The 20,598-nt window shown below is 33.0% G+C and overlaps 1 protein-coding gene across 1 annotated transcript; it reads left to right on the top strand.

Moving 5' to 3' along the window:
• The first annotated feature begins 7,721 nt into the window (after positions 1 to 7,721).
• Positions 7,722 to 20,318, top strand: LOC149411022 (antitrypsin-like). Its single transcript, XM_089647622.1, has 9 exons — positions 7,722 to 7,749; positions 10,743 to 10,837; positions 11,989 to 12,129; positions 12,954 to 13,163; positions 14,500 to 14,598; positions 15,223 to 15,360; positions 15,532 to 15,744; positions 16,204 to 16,345; positions 20,251 to 20,318. Exons 1-9 carry the CDS (start codon positions 7,722 to 7,724, stop codon positions 20,316 to 20,318), a joined length of 1,134 nt encoding a protein of 377 aa, XP_089503748.1.
• Positions 20,319 to 20,598: the final 280 nt, after the last annotated feature.

The raw sequence follows: 20,598 nt of genomic DNA, 5'->3' as shown, positions 1-20,598 counted from the left end.
GGTTGACCAGACTATGTGCTTTCTTTTATAATTAGAAGTACATTCTTTTTAAACGAAGTGTCAGCTAACCAATTAATTTCGGGCAAATTGAAATCACCTTTATTAATAAGCTTCGAATTGGAATTTGAATGCTTTAAATAAAGATCCTGTAATTTTATAATCTGAGTGCAATAATTATCGACAGTTAGATTAGGAGGAATGTAGACGACATAAATAAAAATTAAATGAATGAGTATTGGACTTGATCACGAGCCACAAATCATCATTGTATTTTCCTGTATCAGGAAATGAAACTTTTGAAAATAAGAAAATTGTACGAATACAACATATGCCTCCTAATCTACAAAATCCAAAATGGACTTATACACACAAACACAACATTTAAACAAACATCACAAGTACACGAACATTATACTAGGCAGCATAATAAATTGTAAACACATGCTGTAAGGACTGAAAGTGGCAAAAGAGGCATTGGCCACGAGGGTGTACAAATATACAATCTCCTTCCAGATAAACTTAAAACGGAGAGTATAAATGTATTTAAAAAAAAACTTTTTAATCTTAAGTTATTAGAACAATATTAGAAAACTATTTATTTAATGTTATATATTTAAGTTAAGAAAATGAAATGTAAATTTCTTTTAACTTAATAAATAAATAAATTGTCACTTTCCAACCCAGTTTTTTTTGAAACAAGAAGTTTTTTAGAAATGGCGGCTAGTACTCCACCACCTTCTCTTAACACAGATTTGGTGGACTCGTAATCTCTTTTAAATACTATATATTTGTCATTAAACAATTTTTCACTGAATACTGTTGAGTTCAACCATGTTTCTGTAAAACAAATGATATCATAGTTATTAATTAAAATTTCATTACGTACACTGACAGTCTTTGTTTGAATACCCCTCACATTTTGATAAAATATATTGAATACACCAACAGTGAGTAAATCTTCATCTTTTTCTGTATGACTAGTCTCTATAGTTAATGGTGGAGGTCCTTTAATAACGCAGCCTTGTAGGCTGGGTAATACTTATCTCCCGTGGGGTGGGCATGATAAACTGCTAGCTTTCCAAAACGGGCGCACGTGGTACAACTGGGTGCTGCAGCAGCAGCGGGATAGGCCTCACGTGCATGTCCTTCTACACCGCAGTGGGAACATCTTTTCATATTTTTGCAGAATTTCTGCGAGTGTCCAACCATTTGGCAATTCAGACATACGGTAAGTCCCACAAAGTCACGCACACCGCAAACGGTCCAGTCCACCAAAACCTTTCCTTGTTACACCAGCGCATGACGTATGTTAGCGGGCACCAAGTACACTCTGTGGCAAGAATGTCTGGTTCGAGTTCCAGCCATATGACTTAATTTGCACTTGGATGCACACTCATTAAAGTCATCACCTATGGAGATTCCGTAGAGGGCCTTCTTTAGGAAGTTATCATCTGATAGCTCACGGGGCACGTTAAAAAATATTATCTTAAGGAGTCTCTTAATTCGAAGTCGAGCACTCAAAAATCCGGAGCTGGTTAAAATAGGGGCATTTAGGAGTTGATCCTGCTCTTGGTAGACGATGACTCCCGCGTTTTTTTTTATATTTTTTACTCCCGTTATTCTAACTCCTGCGACGGCTTAACAATATTCTTAATGATTTTTTTTGTGCCATCATTGTCTTCAACCCCCGGCTATTTAGGGAAAAAAACAAACAGATGGTCTTGGTTTCCCGATCTGGATGCTGGTACGAGTGAGCGGTGGTGGAATTGGAGGTATTTTCTTCGTGAATTCAGCGAAGAGAGAGGAGCCTCTGTCGCATCAGCCACTTGTCGCATTACTGGATACAGATCCTACTCGAGCTGTTGAATTTGCCAAGTTGCTGACAGCTGCCTGGTGTAATTTTTCGCCACTGTCTTCTCGGCCTTCAAGACCTTGATGTGAGCAAGGGCAGAGTTTGAGTTTCCTCTGAGTTTTTCTTTCTCCAGCAGTAGTTGAGCAATGGAACCAAGAACAGTAGTCAAAATTCTAGAGACTTTGAGATGCTGCTCTTTAGAAAATTTTTGGCTAAAGTGTCTTGTAATGCTTATAATGCAACATGATACATTATTAGGACCAGAGTTTACTTCAGCCTCAATTTTCTTGGCATCGGAATCCGATTCCGATGAGTGGGAAGTAAAGGAGGATGAAATATTGGGGCCTTTTGGAGAGTTCTATTTTAAACCCATTATTATATTGCATAATCACAATTAGTTCGTATACATCGATATAAAAAAAAACAGTTTTTGATTGTAAACACAAGATATCACTTCAAACACTTTAATATGTAAGGAAGTATCTTATATCATGCGTCTCTTATATCAGATACTATATCTTTAACTAATATATCTCCTTTATTCGATGTCTTATATTTACGGATGACCTCAAATTTCTGATGTTAACAATCTCTAACCAATACTGCTTACAAATACAATCAGTCTTCGATGCTGTAGCAAAATGGTTAGAAGTTAGAATTTAATGTTTATAAAATGTCTAACAATGACCCATACAGTGTTCATGTATATAGCGTTTGTCAGTACATATACGTATTTACACTCTCCACGTCATTGCCGGATATAAGAAACTAAGTTTATAATTAAATTTATATGAAAATTTAGAAAATAATCAGAAGATAATGTTGTGACCAGTTGTGAACGTCATCTTTAAATTTTCTGTGTCGTGGTCTGTTTCAAGTTTTATTAAGATTTGTGTTAGTATTATCTTCTTCTCAAATTATATATTACATTTTTGGTATAACATTTAAAAAAGATAATGAAAAGTTGTAACAGTAAAAAGCAAATCTTGTATTTATTTTAGTAATTTATGTTCTTTGATATAAGTGTTCGGGAAAGAAAATCAATATTTATGATGGGCATTAAAGTCTAGTAGGCATGTACTCGTACGTCAGATCCGATAGTTCTGATATAGTCTAGTAGGCATGTACAAATTGTACAACAGACCTTACGTCAGATCCGGCACTTCTGATATAGTCCAGTAGGCATGTTCATCAGATCTTTAGTCAGATCCGGTAGTTTTGATATAGTCCAGTAGGCATGTACATCAGACCTTTCGTCAGATCCGGTAGTTTTGATATAATCCAGTAGGCATGTACATCATACCTTTTGTCAGATCCGGTAGTTCTGATGTGTTGCCGAGTTGTTAAAGCTTGCTCAGATTATAGCAAATTGAGTCTACTTTAAAAACGTGCGATACAGTTATATTCCAATCCAGCCCTTCAGGGTTAAAATTACCAAAAAACTGAATAAAGGTAAATAATGTCGTGGTTTCTTGGATTTTTGACAATGTGCGTTTGGCGCTCGAGGTCAAAAACTATATTATTCACTAGGCCAACATCATAAACAACTAACCAAAAAATTAGAACAAGCGGATCTTTCCCCCTTTCAGGCGAAAAGGTTACTGGACTATTATGTAATAACAGTACAAGGATTTGATTTGTTTATCTTTCTAAACTATTAAATGAAACCTGGTATTTAAATGTTTACAGATGTCGCTAGCTGTAAAAAGGTCCAAGTTTTGCAAAGTGCTTATATTTTATAGAAAATAAACCTAATTTTACTAAGGAAATGAATGGTGTTATAATATTATTATTAAATATATTTGAAACACTTTGGTTTCACTACTTTTAAACAAAACTCTTTAAGTTATATACCTAGATTAAACTAAAACTTTTGAGTAAATCTGCCACAAAACCCTTAATTCCATTTAAAAAAATTAGAACACATTGGTATCGAACACCAACTATTTAAAAATCACATGAGTAACAAAACACAAAAATTCCAAATTAATCACCATCCTAGCAAGACACTGCCAATTACATATGGAGTTCCACAAGGAAGCATATTTGGGCCCGTCCTATTCACTATTTACCTGAATAAACTCTGCAATATGGATATAGACATAGATATAGTAAGTTATGCGGACGACACAGTTTAAACTTTTAAATCAAAAGACTAACATTAAAATAAAAGTCTATAATAAAGCGAAATTTTGGAATCAGGCGAGTGAAAACATGAATAGATACAAACGTACTTAAACTAAATATATCGAAACAAAAATTAACAAAATACATTGTAAATAGCAAAGGACACTCAAAAAACACACAAACATCATAAAATACACGAATGAATAAACACCAACATCTGCGTTTGCCCTTCTCAAGAAGAAACAATACCTAGACATCATAAATGACCATATCCTAAGATCAAAACATTATATAAAATAAATGGCAGATATTAAAACAATATATATCATTTCCTCAACTGACACCAGTGAGTCTTATATTACCAAATAAAACTTTATTGAAAAAAATACAATATTATAACCACACAGGTTTCAAAACGCCACTACTCGTAAAAGCTAGATTACATAAAGCAGTAAATATCTGAAGGTTATGTTTTTATTATTGCTTTATTCAACAAATCTTGATTAACTCAAGAGATTAAAAATTCATTTTTAGTGCATTGTTTTCTTCTTATTATTTCATTTTTAAAATCTTTTTCATCACATACCGTGGTATTTCTCAAATTGCCGCGAAATTGAATAATTGTATTCCCTTTTCAGAACGTAGAATTTATGGCCATCTCAAATGACATTTTAAATTAGTATCTTAGTTATTATTTTTCAAACATTTTGAAAGTTGATAACTCGGCGCTAAAATGCGAGGTTACAGATAAATACAGTTGTCAAGGCAACCAAAAGATGAACTAACGAACAAATGAACCACAAATGGAGAGGGAAAGGAGATGGAAAAGAGGAATGTCGAGAAGATCGGCGTCAAATATTCGATAAAATAATAGTATCTTGTGACACTAAGGACATTGTAAACTTTTTTGCCGATTTCTTTAAAGGTGTTTATGAGAAAGATATCCCAAACAATCAAATTGCACCATTTCATCTTAGAGAATCGGTCTACATTCCAGTTCTACGTATATAAACGTTGCTGATTTTATACGCAAAATAATAGACTTAAAGAAAAAAAAACGGCTGCTTACCAAGACAATCCAGCTTTTCGGGATAGTAGGTAAATTATAAGAATGGATAAAGAGCTACATAACTTATAAAATTTTTCAAGTAATAAAGTATTCTAACTTGTCGTACAAATTCGTGGCTACAAGCGGTGTTCCTCAGGGATCACTGTATGTTTTCAGAAGTTCTTAGTAAAAAAAGTCTCGCCAAAAATTAGCTATACGAAAGTGAAGTGCTCCTAATTTTAGAAAAATCTTTGGTTAAATAACGAAAAGCGCCCACTTATATTGTACACAGGTTCCTATTTTTATAATTTTGTGATAATCTACTGTTACCAGCTCTGTACCATTTATGTTAAGTATGTTATGTTATGTTTATGTTATGTTTATGTTATATTATGTTATGTTATGTTATGTTATGTTATGTTATGTTATGTTATGTTATGTTATGTTATGTTATGTTATGTTATGTTATGTTATGTTATGTTATGTTATGTTATGTTATGTTATGTTATGTTATGTTATGTTATGTTATGTTATGTTATGTTATGTTATGTTATGTTATGTTATGTTATGTTATGTTATGTTATGTTATGTTATGTTATGTTATGTTATGTTATGTTATGTTATGTTATGTTATGTTATGTTATGTTATGTTATGTTATGTTATGTTATGTTATGTTATGTTATGTTATGTTATGTTATGTTATGTTATGTTATGTTATGTTATGTTATGTTATGTTATGTTATGTTATGTTATGTTATGTTGTGTTATGCTTATGTTTCGTTTGGTTTATTTATGTTAAGTTATGTTATGTTATGTAATCAATTTTATCCTGTAATTTGTTGTATTTATTAATAAGAATAATGTTGTAATGTATGGCCAAGATCACTCTTAATGGGTGAAAGCCAATATAAAGAATAATAAAAATAAAAATAAAACTTTTTAAAAAACCTGGAAAAATAATTATCAATAATGCATAATTTATTTTTAAAAAAGCAAATATTCTCGCGTTACGAATAACTTTACAATATTTAAAATCTATTATTACCATGACAGTAAGTGAAAAATATTGTTTGTGTCGTGTGGAGGACTTAGCGATCCGAGAAATCAATAAATAACATATATATCGCTTGTTTAGTTTCAAAAAGAGTATTTTCATAATTTGAAATTTTTCCTCACACAAATTCCCAATTATGAAAATATCACACACTAGAAATTACATTGTTAGTTGCCGCGAAATTGAACAAAGTTATTGGTTTTGAAAACATCGGTTTTATTGCTATATCTTGAAAGACAAAGTCAAAGAAATTTCCGTGAAATTATAACTTGGCAGTTAATTGTTTTTCCAATCATTTTGAAACTTGATAACGCTGCCTGAAAATGTGGGAATGCAGATCTACACACTTATGTGGGAAGGCGGCCAAAAGATGAACTAACTAAAAATTAACTATAGGAGGGAAAGGAGATGAGAAAAAAGAATGTTAGGAAGTATCTATATATATGACGAAGAAAATATGATAAACTGAGGATAAAACTAAACTAACCACGAAATGAAAAATTTACAGGAGACGGTAAAGAAATTCGTAAAAACAATTAAAAATCTTGAAATTTATAAGAAAGCGATTATTTTTTTTTATGTAAAATATTTCACTTTTATTTATAATTATGAGATTATTGTTGAGTAATTTTACCTACGATTTTCTAAAAATAGCAAGTTATACGAATGATACATGACAGGTCTGAAGATTTGTCCAGAAGCTCAGCGTTTAGAGCAGATGCCCATGAAACGTAATTTCATCTTTATTATCTGTGGTTTTAAAAATTAGATTGGTTTTGATGTTCACTAATAATTATTAATCATTATAAATTATTATTAAAAAAACTATCAAACATACACACAATCAAAACTACTTTTTGATTTTGAGAATTTTGATAGGGTTTTCTTCGGAAAGGTAATACGTCTAGAAAAGGCTATGTTTTGTAATCAAATCGTACCAAATATTTTCAGGCGCTTACATTGCAAATGCTTTCTCAACATTACGAGACTCATAAACATATTGTTACGGAATTGTGTACTTAAAAAGGCCTACAGAAAAGTTTGTAAGGGTATATGCCTATCTCCTACGGATAAATCTCAGCAACGCCAGGTACATGTCAGATAGTAATAAATAAATTGCTTTTAACCTAAAAATAATATTTTTTTATTGAAATAATTTGTGTTGTTTCAAAGTTAAATCATTAACGTAATGAATAGTTTATTTCCGACACTTTTCAGAGTGGAAGATACTTTCAGTATTGCCCTGGTGAAAGATCAAAATTCAGAATTGAAATGTTGCTTGTAAAGCTTTAGCGTTACAAACAACGTTTGTGGTTTAGGCTTTAATTTTATGACCAAATCTGAATAGTCTTGTACTTCCCCACTTTTCTGTTCCACTTCTCCATATCCTTCCTCTCACCGCTATGATGACATTCTTACAGTCTCACCGTCTCCAGACAACTTTGAGAAGCTGCGACGCTTGCGCGATATTTATTTAAAAAATAGTTGGCACGAGTTAAACAATAAATCAACTAATTATTGTAATTTTAATAAAGTTGTAAAAGCTCCGGCCCACACTTTGACAGTTTTAATGCCCGCTGTGGGTATATATTTGGTTGGAAACAACATCTCCTCAGTCGTGTTCCAGCAGCCAGCCACAATGGCAACCTTCAGCAACATGATTTCTGGTAAGAAAACTCCATATTATCTCTAATTATACTTCTATTCTTACAACATTATATCCGAATAATTAGAATCCAATAGAATCTCATAATTGACGGCTACAACGAAACTCAACGCAGAAAACCTGTTAAATTATACACAAATTAAAGAATAACTTTGTTTTAAACCACTTTATTACATTTATAGACGTCGATTATACTTTAATACAAGCTCTTAGAGGATTGGATTTGGCAACATGGTGTCAAATCTACACACACATGCACATACTTCACCACATCTTTATACAACTATCCTGAAGATGGATTCTGTAATGCTGTCCGAAAAGTTGGCTTAATAAGAAGTTAGCGTAAGGCGGCATAATACCCAAAAAATTATTATTTTGTTGTTAGGACAATTCGGCAACTTAAAATATTTTTTACCATAATGTGGTCGTTGTTATTCTAAAAAGAACAGAGTGAATATTTTAGGAATTTTGATTTTATGGAAGATGGGGATGGATATATTTTTTATTGTTAATTTTTCGTTTTGTTTTGACTCATTGGGAAATTTTGGAAGATAGTCATCAAAGACACAAACGACCCTACTATTTTTGGGAGGTATATATCCCAGCCTGACAAGGTCTCATAAAAGTAATGCTATCTCATTTTGCATTACGGTGAGAAAACAATTAGTAAATATGATATTGTGTTATAAAGAGAGAATATCTCACTTTAATTTTCCCTTTGACAAATTAACCGCAAATACACAAAATTTTTTTTTTAAATTCTATGAAACTATATTTTACATTAAAAAATTTTGTCGAGTTTTGCAAATTTATTTTTTTAATGGTAATCGAAATAAAGTGGTTATTACAGTTTTCGGTGTTATTATATATGTTTGATTTTTAAATATTAATATTGTTAATTGCATTGCTTGTAATCCTGAATTCTGAAAAAGACTTTTCTCTGCTTTCGAGAAAAGTATGTATTTTTAAATAATACACTATAAGTAACCCTTCAGGCCTCTGACATATTTGGACAGAAGGTTTAGGAGTATTTCCACTTTGCAATAAAATCCAAATAAATGGAATACTTAATGTAAGTTGATAAAATATGAATTGAAAATTTTATTATCAAAAACGAAAATACAATTTTTGACTTATTGATATTTTGGATGCGAACTATTTTTGAATTATTTTCCTCCCAATCTGCATTCTGATAATTCTCATATGAGCCGTAAATTGAAAAATGTTAGAGGCTTTTCGGACTTCAATCAAAAAGCACGAAAAAATCCAACCCTGGTTACGATTATTTTATTTTTTTCAATTAAAAAACAGAAAACATTTTAATATCCATGAGATATCATGGATATTAAAATGCTCCGCTATAGCTAAATGGAAATCATAACAAAACAAAATCTAGCTCAAATTTGGAAATACGATTAAAAAAAACTTATATTGATATTTTGAATTGCAAACGATATAAATATGTAATTTAAAAGAAATTAAAAAAATGTTTTTTCTTTACGTTAAAACTGTATTTGATATTTCGTGTTGATTTAATACTTGTCTTATAACAAAATCCCTCACTGCCTCTGGCGTCCGGGTTTCAAGAAACCTTCACATCTTTTAAATCGAATATCTCCCTTGTTCCCGTTAACCTCAAATGTCAGTTTGTTCTCTTTTGCACCGATATTAGAATTGCAATAATAACTTACGACATTAGAGTTTTCTACAGGAAATCGTCACCAGAGATGAGAAACATTTTCATATAGGTTAAAATAAAATTCAAAAGTTGTAAATTAACATGAATTAACACGTAATAATGAGATTCGAGACCTTGGCGTAATTTTTGAAGCAAATCTCTCTTTCAAATCCCATATATCTGATATTGTCTCCCGTGCCAACAAAATGCTTGGATTTGTTCTTCGTAATTCAAGATCATTTACCAACGGAATCGCAATCCGAAGAACGTATGAAGCACTTGTTCGCAGTATCTTGGAATATAGCTCCATTATTTGGGCCCCTTCTGAGCAAAACCATATTCTCGAAATAGAAAAAGTACAAAAGAGATTCATGCGTTACCTATATATGAGAGAATATATGTACTACCCTTTCCTGTATCCATCCTTATTCTTAGCAGGAATGCTCGATCTTAATACATTAGAAGCCCGCCGAAAAATATTTTTAGGAAAACATTTTTTTAAGATAATCTCTGGAACTATACATAATCCACCTATTTTGAAAGAGATTAACTTATATGTCCCAGACAAGTATACTCGTGGAAGGTCCCATACCCTTTTTTATGCTCCAAAAGCGAGGACTTCTGCCTATCAGAACGCCCCAGTCAACAGAGCGACTGAACTGCTCAACGAGTCTGCATTGACCATCGACATTTTTAACGTAACCTACAGGCAGTTTAACAATTATCTTTTGACGTATGTCACAAAGTAGTGAAACTGACCTTTTTATGTGTTTTGCTATACTTTTTGTCTAATTTGTAATCTTCTCCATAATGTATTGGTGAATAACCGTTTTACGGAGAACATGAAAAAATAAATAAATAAATAAATAAATAAATACACAGAGAAAACGTAATGATTTAAAATACTGCTGATTTATTACAAAAATGGTCAAATTATTCGTTTTAATGTGAAAAACGGGGCTGCAGGCCTTTAGCGAATTAATTGACGAGTTCAGATATTTACCAAGGCAATTTTGCTTCGAGTAATCTCTTGATTACATGGCATGGCAATAATCTCCCCAGGATCTCAGCTTTCGTTGGAGATCACTAAGACGGAACATGTTTTGTGTTTTGCACTCTCAACAGCTGCACCAGTCTCCTCCTGAAGTGGAAGTGTCTATTGTTATTAATGTGTCTACATAATCGTCCTACTAGCTGCCTCAATGATTGTCGATCCATATAAACAACTAAACTTGTTCTCTGAATTTAACACAGGTAAATGGAGAAATAATATACTAGATATGGTTGGTTGTAATCAATATATTTGTTTTTTTCAGTATTCTTTCTTGCAATTTTTGTGAGCATTGCAAGTGGCAACCCTCAAGATGCTCTTACCAAAAGCATCAACCAATTCACCAAGGATTTATTAGAGGTAATGTTTTATTAAGACGAGAAACCTACTAGAGATAACACTGAGATAACTATTCTGAAAAACAATCTTTGTATTCTTGTAGTATATCTCACGGTAGTTATCAGTGAGCTGTTTTGGAAAGCTACCTACGAGTTACCTACTTAAAGAATAAGGAACCAGATATAAAGGCTTGGGCCCTTGTGGTGATATTTCACAAAAATGGCAATACTGTTTCTATATTTTATAGATTTTGAGAATTTCTTTTTTGAATAGTTATTTATTTATAACCTATAAGGATCTTTAAATCTACAGAATAAAACGTATTTACTATTTATATTATATTAGGGCCGAGCAAAGCAAAATTGCAATTCGCTTTATATCCCTAATGCTACGTTTAAACACGACAAAATGTCCGCTAGCCGAGACACGAATTACGGGAAAGCAACGAAGCAACGTCGTGTTTATACGTAGCATTAGGCCTTACATTTACAAAGAAGTAATTTATATGATACTTAATCAACTGCCTGGGTGTTCAGTAATTTATGTGATATTTTATCAACTCCCTGGGTGATAAGTAATTTATGTAATTTTTTATCAACTGCCTGGGTTTTAAGAGATTTATGTGATATTTTATCAACTGCCTGCTCAAATCTGTAAAGAGGGTGTTAAGGGACGTAGATGATTTACTTTAACTATTGATTCCTGGTATTGTTTTGAGTAAAAAATCTAAATTATGCATTGGTTTTTTAATTTTTTTTTTTCAAAAAATTTTCTACAACAATTAAAAATAATTTTTTCCCAAAGAGAGACTGGAAACTCAGTCGTGTAACCGCTCTATCCCCAACATCGACTAAGCTGTCCAATTCATACGGATTTTCTATCATTTTACAAAACCAATGCGTTGGTAATGTAACTTTTTTAGAGAGGTTAATTTGTGGTTGTTAACCTTTTATGAATAAATCCACGTTTAATCTATATTATAAACTATAAAAGGCTATTTTCGGTAAAGAACAAGCGATTCAAATTGTTTGGGGATACCTGATTGGATGCATACTGGACATGTATAATTAAGCAATTGATATTATGGTCTTATAAAATGTGTAATATCAAAGAGTAGAAATGTTTAGGTAATGCTGCAAATATACAAAATTAATGGCTGTTATTTATTGCAGGCTGTCTACCCGGCCAATAAAAATGACGGCAAAAACATCGTCATGTCCGGAATATCGACGCATATTATTCTGTCCATGGCGTCTCTAGGTGCCGGAGGAAAAACGCTTGAAGACCTGAATCACGGTCTATACATGAACTCGGTATGTATCTCTGCTAGATATATCCAAGAACTTCGCCCCATCAAAGAAATATAATAATTATTTTAATTTTTATCTTAAGTTTTCAGTACATGCAAATGAACATTTATAATAAGTTATTTCACATCTTAAAAGCTCACACTACTCTGAATGGAAGAAGAGTTTACATAGCAAGTTTTATATGGTTCATGCATAATTTGTGTGAAGTATTAAGGAAATGACAGTTTGATTACACTATTTTTATTTTTTTGAATCAATGACACCTTATATGAGGCAAATGGGTATTGCTAAGTTATTCATAATTTTCTGACTTGTACCCGGTGTTGCTTAACTTTTCTCTACTTTCTGTAATATAATGTGCATGTGTTTTTTATACACATATATATATATATATAAACCTTTTGCAATAAATTTTTCAAGTGATAGTGAAAACCCTACCAAAATCCATTTCGTAGTTGAATAGAATTAAGCGCACAAACGGATCTCTTACAATTATTGATAAAAGACTTAAAAACGTGATTGGGGGATGTTTCTTGATAACTTTTTAGTGAATTCGTAATATATGGGAATGTGCAAAAATTTTATAATTCCAATGAACAATTGTTCCGACATCGTGATAATACGTTCGTGTTTTACTAAAAAATTATTAGTAAACCTATCAATCCATTCGTCGAGGGACTGCAATCTCGTTTTCAACCTTTTAATCAATTTGTGAAGATTCATAAAAAATATCCATATTCAATATAAGTGATTTTTCTCCGTTTATACTAAAATAGATTTAGCTTGATTTGTTTCTGTTATCTTAACCAAATGATTTTAATCTACAGACTCTCACAAATGAGTACAAGGAGGTCATCTATGAATTGAACCACTTTAAAAGTGTTTCCGTCAACTTGGCGAATAAGGTGTACTCAGATAAAAATCAGCCAGATCTGAAAAACGATACAAAATTTAATTTATTCAACATCTTCCAAGGCGAGTTCGAGAAAATTGATTTATCCAACAAAAATGCAGCAGCCCAAGAGATAAACAATTGGGTAAGATAAAAAAATTAAAATTTTATAAAAACAATGCCACAGCCGCCAAGATAAACAACACATTTCAAGAACAGATTTTGAGTCAGTGTCAGTTTTTGGCACCTAGACGTACCTACACCGCTGGGGCCCAGTGTAGAATTTTATATATTTTTTACGGGTCCCGTATCCCTAATGTGTATGTTTTTGGCACCTAGACGTACCTACACCGACGCTGGGGCCAAGTGTAGAATTTTATATATTTTTTACGGGTCCCGTATCCCTAATGTGTATGTTTTTGGCACCTAGACGTACCTACACCGACGCTGGGGCCCAGTGTAGAATTTGATGTATTTTTTTCCGAGTCTCCCTTCCTCAATGTGTACCATTTTAACAGCATTCCCAAATATGACATGTTAAGGTATTTATTTCCTATTGGAGCCTTCTGTGTGGAATTAATGTTAAAATATAAATAGAAATCGGTTCCTTGCCGGGACCTCCAACCCGAGTTCGTGTCTCTAGGCCGGGGCCTCCACACCGAGGCTGGGGCTCTAGGCTGGGGCCTCTGGGGCCTAGGCGGATGTCCGGCGCTACCCGAGGCGATGCGTTACGTCTCAATCTGGCACTAGACGTGTATCAGTTACTAAACTAACATCATAAACACGAAGGTGTGTTTGTTTCATGGTTGATCTTTCACGCCGCAAAGGAGCGGATGAGGACAAGGAAGTGATACAGGCTACTTTCGAAAACTACGTGGGAAAACTCTTTGTACAGCAATTTCTCCCTAATATCACGCGAACCAAGCTGCTGGCTAAAGCCAAATCTAGTATATTACAAAAATAATCCAGATTTGTAGTTTTGGTGTTAGCGATAAACGTTTTTTTCCTTTAATTTTTGTTCTTTAACAATTTATGCCGATACTTTATCACATGTAAAAATAAACTATTGCACTGCGACACACATAAGCGCAATTACATTGCGAACTTCCCGGTACAACGGTTTCATACTATGGGAAACCAATATTTAGGTGATGTCGATATATTTAAAATTAACATTGGGAATTTTGTGGATTACGTAAAAGACTTATTTCAACACTACTCCTAATAATAAGTTATAGTTTTGTAAACAAGTCAAATTGCTGTATTTTTTAATTTATGTTCTTGTTATTTTTTAATTTTGTTGCTTGATTTGCTTGATTTTGTTGCTTGCATTTATTATATTTTTATTAATTAATTTTTACTATTTCTTTCTTATGTTTCAAAACTGTAATTAAAATTTTACCACCTACATGTAAAAGGGGCATTAAATAAATAAAAAATAATAAAAATAAACATGTAAAGAATTCTGTTTCGTTGTTTAGGTTAAGAATCAAACCAAAAATTCGATCCAGCACTTAATCCCAGCCGAGTCTTTGGGCAGTGACACCGATCTTCTGCTCGTCAATGCCATCTCCGTTACGGTTGGTAAATTCACATGATAACATGATATAGAGTTATAAAGCATGGGTACTACCTATTTTTAATGATTTTTACAAATCAAATAATTAAGTTGGATCTTCTAATGGCAATAAGCACTGTAGTTCAATCGACATGGAGCAAACTCAGATCAACTTCCAGGAATAAAACAATTATTGAATGTAATTAAAAACAAACTAAGCATCTGGTTGGTTATGATAAACGCAAAGTGAACTGTGACATAAACTTGGACTCACTAGTTGCAAAAATAAATAGTGTGCTCTCCATGGATAGTAAAATTTAGATTTAAAAAAACCTTAGGAACCACAGATACTCTACTAGGCATAGAGAAGCAAAATTGTGAAGAAAATCAAATGTACGTCCCGAGATAAATAAAAAGGCATCCAACTAAAAACGTCCAATTTTGATAATTTATTTTCAAATCTACTGTATTTTTCTGAAGCCAATAAATACATATTTCTCTCTTTGAAAATCTTTCAGCCTTTTTTCCGCGATAGGCGTCCATCTTAATTTATTTTGTTTAAACATATTATATATTATTTAAATGTTTAATAATTTTAATGAATTAATTGTTAGTTAAATACTGATTTTATTGTTTTGTGTCGCAGGCTGAGTGGGATAAGAAGTTCGACCCGAAGTACAACACGGAAGAGAAATTTACTACCACCAATGGCGTGATAACCGTGAACATGATGAACCAATTAGAGATTTTCAACTATACAGAAGATAGTAAAACTGATTCAAAGGTAATATTTTGACATCCCTCAGTCAGCATTAAAACTTACATTCTGGGGTCACTAACAGTTTTCAAACCGATGATGCCTGAACATGATTTTTTTCAATTTACAATATATTAATTTACATACATATTCATCAAAATTGTTGAAAAACTTTTAAATTATTTAATTAATCCTCAGGTCTTGATGATGCCTTTTAAAGGAGGGGAGATGTCCATGGTCTTCTTTCTGCCCAACCAGAAGCATATTCACGCAGCCTTGGATGAGAAATTTGCTGACGGGGACTCCAACATTGATTACTTTATTAAAAAGTTGAAACCTGAATTGGTCGACGTATCTCTGCCCAAGTTCAACATCGGGACCAATGTTGACCTCGAGTCCGCCTTGTTCAATGTGAGACTTTTTGTTTAGAATCCTGGACACAATATTCTACCAGCTCCAGTCCATAAACATTCCTCTCCAGTCTTCAGCCATGCCGTTCTTCTTCAATACACTTCCAGGCAGTCAGCCCACCTCTTCATTGGATCCCTTTTGGAGCGTTTCCACTGGGGCACTCATCCATCGATGGTTTTATTGTTGATTTAGCATTCTTTCTTCTTGTTAAGCACATTGGAGTCTTTAAGAAACACAGAATCTTACGATGGTTCCATTCTCAATTAGATTCTCGTGTTAATAGTTTATTTAAATTGCTTTTAACCGTAGTAGTTCGGTGAAGAAACCAAACAATTTTTATTTAAAATATTGGAAATTTTGTTACTCTGATGTGGGGTAGGCACTCAGTGTACTTTACCACATACTTTCACATTACAATGTTTAATAATTAAATTAACTTAATACTTTCATTGCCATCAGCTCGGCATGGGCAGCATTTTCACAAACGAAGCGGAATTCGACAATTTCCTTGTTAACGTGAATCTGAAAGTCAATAAAGCCATCCACGTGGCATCCATCGATGTGAACGAGAAGGGAGTAACAGCTGCTGGCGGTAGCTCTGGTAAGTCTTACATGGTTCTATCATTTTTTGGAACTTATATTGAATTTAGTGTTTTTTATATATTTTCAGATTCCATTGTGGAAAGATTTCAAATTTGAAAAATGAGTGACGTTACATGAATGTGATTAATGCTGTAATGTGTTACTTATTAATCACATTAACCAAACTGGAAAATGTTTTTTTTTTCAAACGATATGGCAAATATCAAGTATTTTGTTTTCATTTTTTCTGTTTTAAATTATAACATCAACTTTTCAAGATTTCGGAGGCAACTTTTGCAAATATTTGCGAGTACAAAAAATTAATAAAAAAACATTCCAGTAAACAAGGTGTTATACAAGTGTGATGAAATTTAGAATAATACGATTAAAAGAAAATTTTTGAAGTTTGAAAATTAATTATGTTTGATAAAAATTTACCCAAAAAACACCTTTTATAAGACGTTTTTATTTAATACCGACACCATTGTGACGCGTTATTTCAGGTCTTCTGATTTCACGTAAGAAATCGCGCACCAGGAATTGATTTTGGCTTATGGTTTGAAGCATGGTATATTATTATTTTTTTTAGATGTCTACCCTACTAATAAGATGTCATTATCAGACAGCAAAAAGACTTTCGATGCCAATCATCCATTCTATTTCGCGGTGGTAACATCCGACACGAAAATCATCTTGACTGGAAAATTCACTGGTATTTAGGAAAACTAAGCGTAAGTTGTCATTGACCTGATTATAACAATAAAAAAAGATATCGTTATTTCAGTAACAGTAACAGTTACAATTCACAGTAAGTTGACAGGGAAGCTCCATTTTGCTATTCTTCTTCGACTGTTCACCATCAAAATTATCGATTTATTTCTGGTTTGGGATTAATATGTAAAATATCTTAAGCACTTTTCAGAAGTTTCTTTCTTTTCCAGAATTAACAGTTTTCGCCTTCAGCGCTATTATATCTACAACTCCTCGATGTAAATGGACAATCGGTGATCCTTGTCGTGGGGAGAATTACAAACTTTCGACTCTTTCGTGAAATTCAACAGAAATGTATTTATATTTAACTCTTAAACCCTACCACTCTGTGAATGTAATTATTCCTACCACGGGGTACAAAGTACGAAGTACCCCGCGCAAAAAAAATTAATAAAATAAAAGTCTTTGATATTTTTTTGAAAATTATTTTTATTATGGCAAAGTTATAAGAAAAGACAATAAAATTTATTAATAAAAACTAATAGACATTTTTGTCGTTACATGAAGGACAGATTTTGTATTGATGGTCAGCACAAATATGGCGGCGACAAGTGTTACAGTCAGATCGAGATTTTCTGTCCTTTGTGCGCGGACAAAAGCAGCAGTGACCAGGTTTGGGATTATCAGGGACCGGCCTATGATCTTCACTATGAATATTCAAGACTGCACGTATAGTTTCTCTGATATCCCGGGTTAAACTTGGCTATTGTAATTTTGCTCTCATATGAGGCTTTATGAGTGCCATTGACAAACTCTTAAGAAATTCACGCCGCTTGGTTATTTTTTATTTATCAATGTTAGTTGACAGCTTGAATAAGACCCAAAAGTTGAAACCAACGGCATTTAGCAACCCGTAGAAGAGAAACATGGGCCACCTTTTGATCTTCCTGGACGTCGAGTATTTCTTACAAAGTTGGTCGAACACATCCACCCCGCATTTGGTTTTATTATAGAAATGTATTATTTCTGGAAGGTACACTTCATTATCCTTGTCAGGTGCATGGTGGACAGCATGATTACAACTTTCTTTTTAGCTGACTTTAGAGGACAATACGACAAAAGTTTGAGAGGTCCGTCGTAGGCAAGCATTGATGTGCATCTCTCTCGATTTTTAGTGTCCAAGAAAACAGGAGGAATTTCTCGTTAATTCTTCTTTACAGTTCCAACTAATGTTTTACCTTTTTCCAGTAACTTCTTGGCTTTGGATATAGACGTGAACCAATTGTCACATGTCAGGTTTCTGTTAAGACGTTACCAGGTGGGTGCAACAAAATATTGCTGCGAGGCATTCTTGAGCGAGAAGGCTTAACACCAGTCCACTTATGTCGATTATTATGACCTTTTCCGTGCAGAACTAATGGAGAATCTAGCACACCAGCTTCGTCATTGTCAGGCACTAAATACTCTTCATCTCCTTTCACACTATCTTGATCACCGTTTTCGTGAGATGCGAATTCGAAATGGTCCCGAAAATCCTCGATAACACCGTCGGGCTCATCTTCTGAATCTTCTCCTAGGTTTAGCTCTTCGTCGTCAGAAACCAACACAGCAGCTGCAATTTCACCCCTCCAAGACTTCGAGTCTGGGATGCCATGTCTGATAACAATACAACACCTCATTACACTGCATACGCTCTCATTACACTCATAACACATTATTAGTCCATGAATGTCTCGTTATTGGGTGCAGGCCCTGCCTTTCAACACTGTACTCTAACCATTATCACAAAGTAAAGTAAATCATAAATAATGTGTAAACTTACCAGAGAGATCTCGAAAAACAACTTCAGTAATTCAAGTATAACTGGAAGGAAGAACTAACAGTATTCCTACCACGGGGTACTGGGGTACCCCGGAACACCTGTGGACGCGAATACACTTGCCGGGCGGTCACGGCTTCCTGACGTACTTACGCGCCAATTATCGAGAGTAGATTAGCTAGAGCGATTTTTGCAACAGTGCAATATTGTTAAAATTGTTGATATTTTAAACACCAGGGGGGTACTCCAGTACCCCAGGTAGGGTTTAAGAGTTAATAACCTGTATGTTATGTGAAATAAATTTTTAATCTGATTTCGTTATTGCTAGTTTGATTTTATATTAATATTTAAAAATACATCATAATGCTAAAATATGCATTCATATTATACTTGAGATAGTTCAATATGGTTTTCATTTATTTAAATATTTATTTATTTATGTTACAAGTACCTTAAAATACAAATAAATAAATAACGTGCCGGTTTGTAAGATGCTCTTTATGCTAAGAGAGATATTTACTTCCGATAAGTTGCTCTTTGCTAGAAACCCTGACAGAATTAGCTGATTAATAGGTACCATTACTCAAAACTTCACACTGGAACAATGGTGACTAAAGGATTTAAAAAAAGAAACGACGGGGAATTAGGTTCAAGTATTATTAGTTAACTCTCAGTAATGAACGATAAATGTCAAAAATATACAAATCATTTAAACTTTGGATAAAAATGAATAAGTCAATAAATTTCAAGCGACTTTAGATATGTAAATATCTATTGTTACTATTTGGAAAAAGTCTCTTCAGACAAAGACACTGCAACTACGACACAACAAAATAATTCAACAATCTTACACTTGACACAAAAACTGAGTGAAACAAAAAACATTTCACAAACAAAATAATGATATTTTACAAAAAAATATCTTTATTATAATAAGAAAATATATTACAAAAAAATATCTTTAAATATTAAATAATATAACGTTTTTATAATTCACTTAATTATAATATTTATAATTCATTAAATTTAACATAATTTCAATATATTTCAGTCAATTTTATTTATATTACACAATCTGTCACATAAAATTTTAAAATGGGGGCCTCAGCACCAGTGAGTGAATTTTTTTCTATTTATTATTTCGTTTTTAAAATCGTTTTGAATAATGAATAATTTTATTCCTTTTTCAAATGGTAGAATATTTGCTATACGTTTCAGAGTGGAAGATAATTTCAGTATTGACCTAAAGATCACGATTTAGAATTGAAACGTTGCTTGTATGACCTTGTTTGGTGACTAAATCTGAATAGTCAGGTACTTCCCAACCTTTCTCTTACACTTCCCCATCTCCTTCCCCTCAACGATATATTCAACATTACAACTTTCTCCAACAGGTGATAACATAGTCTCACTGTCTCTAGACAACTTGGAGAAGCTGCGACGCTTGACGCATAAAACATAGCTGACATAAGTTGAACAATAAAGAAAGTTTTAAATTATTTCATTATAGTTTGAAAAGCACCGGCCCACACTTTGACAGTCCTTACTTCCGCTATCTATCTGTCAGTCGTGTTCCAGTGGTCAACTACAATGGCAACCTTTAGCAACATGATTTCTGCTAAAAACACTCCATATAATCTCAAATTACACTTTAGTTCAAGTCATACTTTACATAATATTATGTAAATCAAATTCAAGTTCTTAACCTTTCCCTTACTGTGCTAAAAAAATACACGCGTTAC

This window comes from Hesperophylax consimilis, chromosome 26, assembly GCF_061612785.1.
Source record: "Hesperophylax consimilis isolate HC1 chromosome 26, BYU_Hcon_1.0, whole genome shotgun sequence".
Lineage (NCBI taxonomy): Eukaryota > Metazoa > Arthropoda > Insecta > Trichoptera > Limnephilidae > Hesperophylax > Hesperophylax consimilis.
The sequence above is the reverse complement of the archived record's forward strand: the minus strand, read 5'-3'. Positions and strand labels throughout refer to the sequence as shown.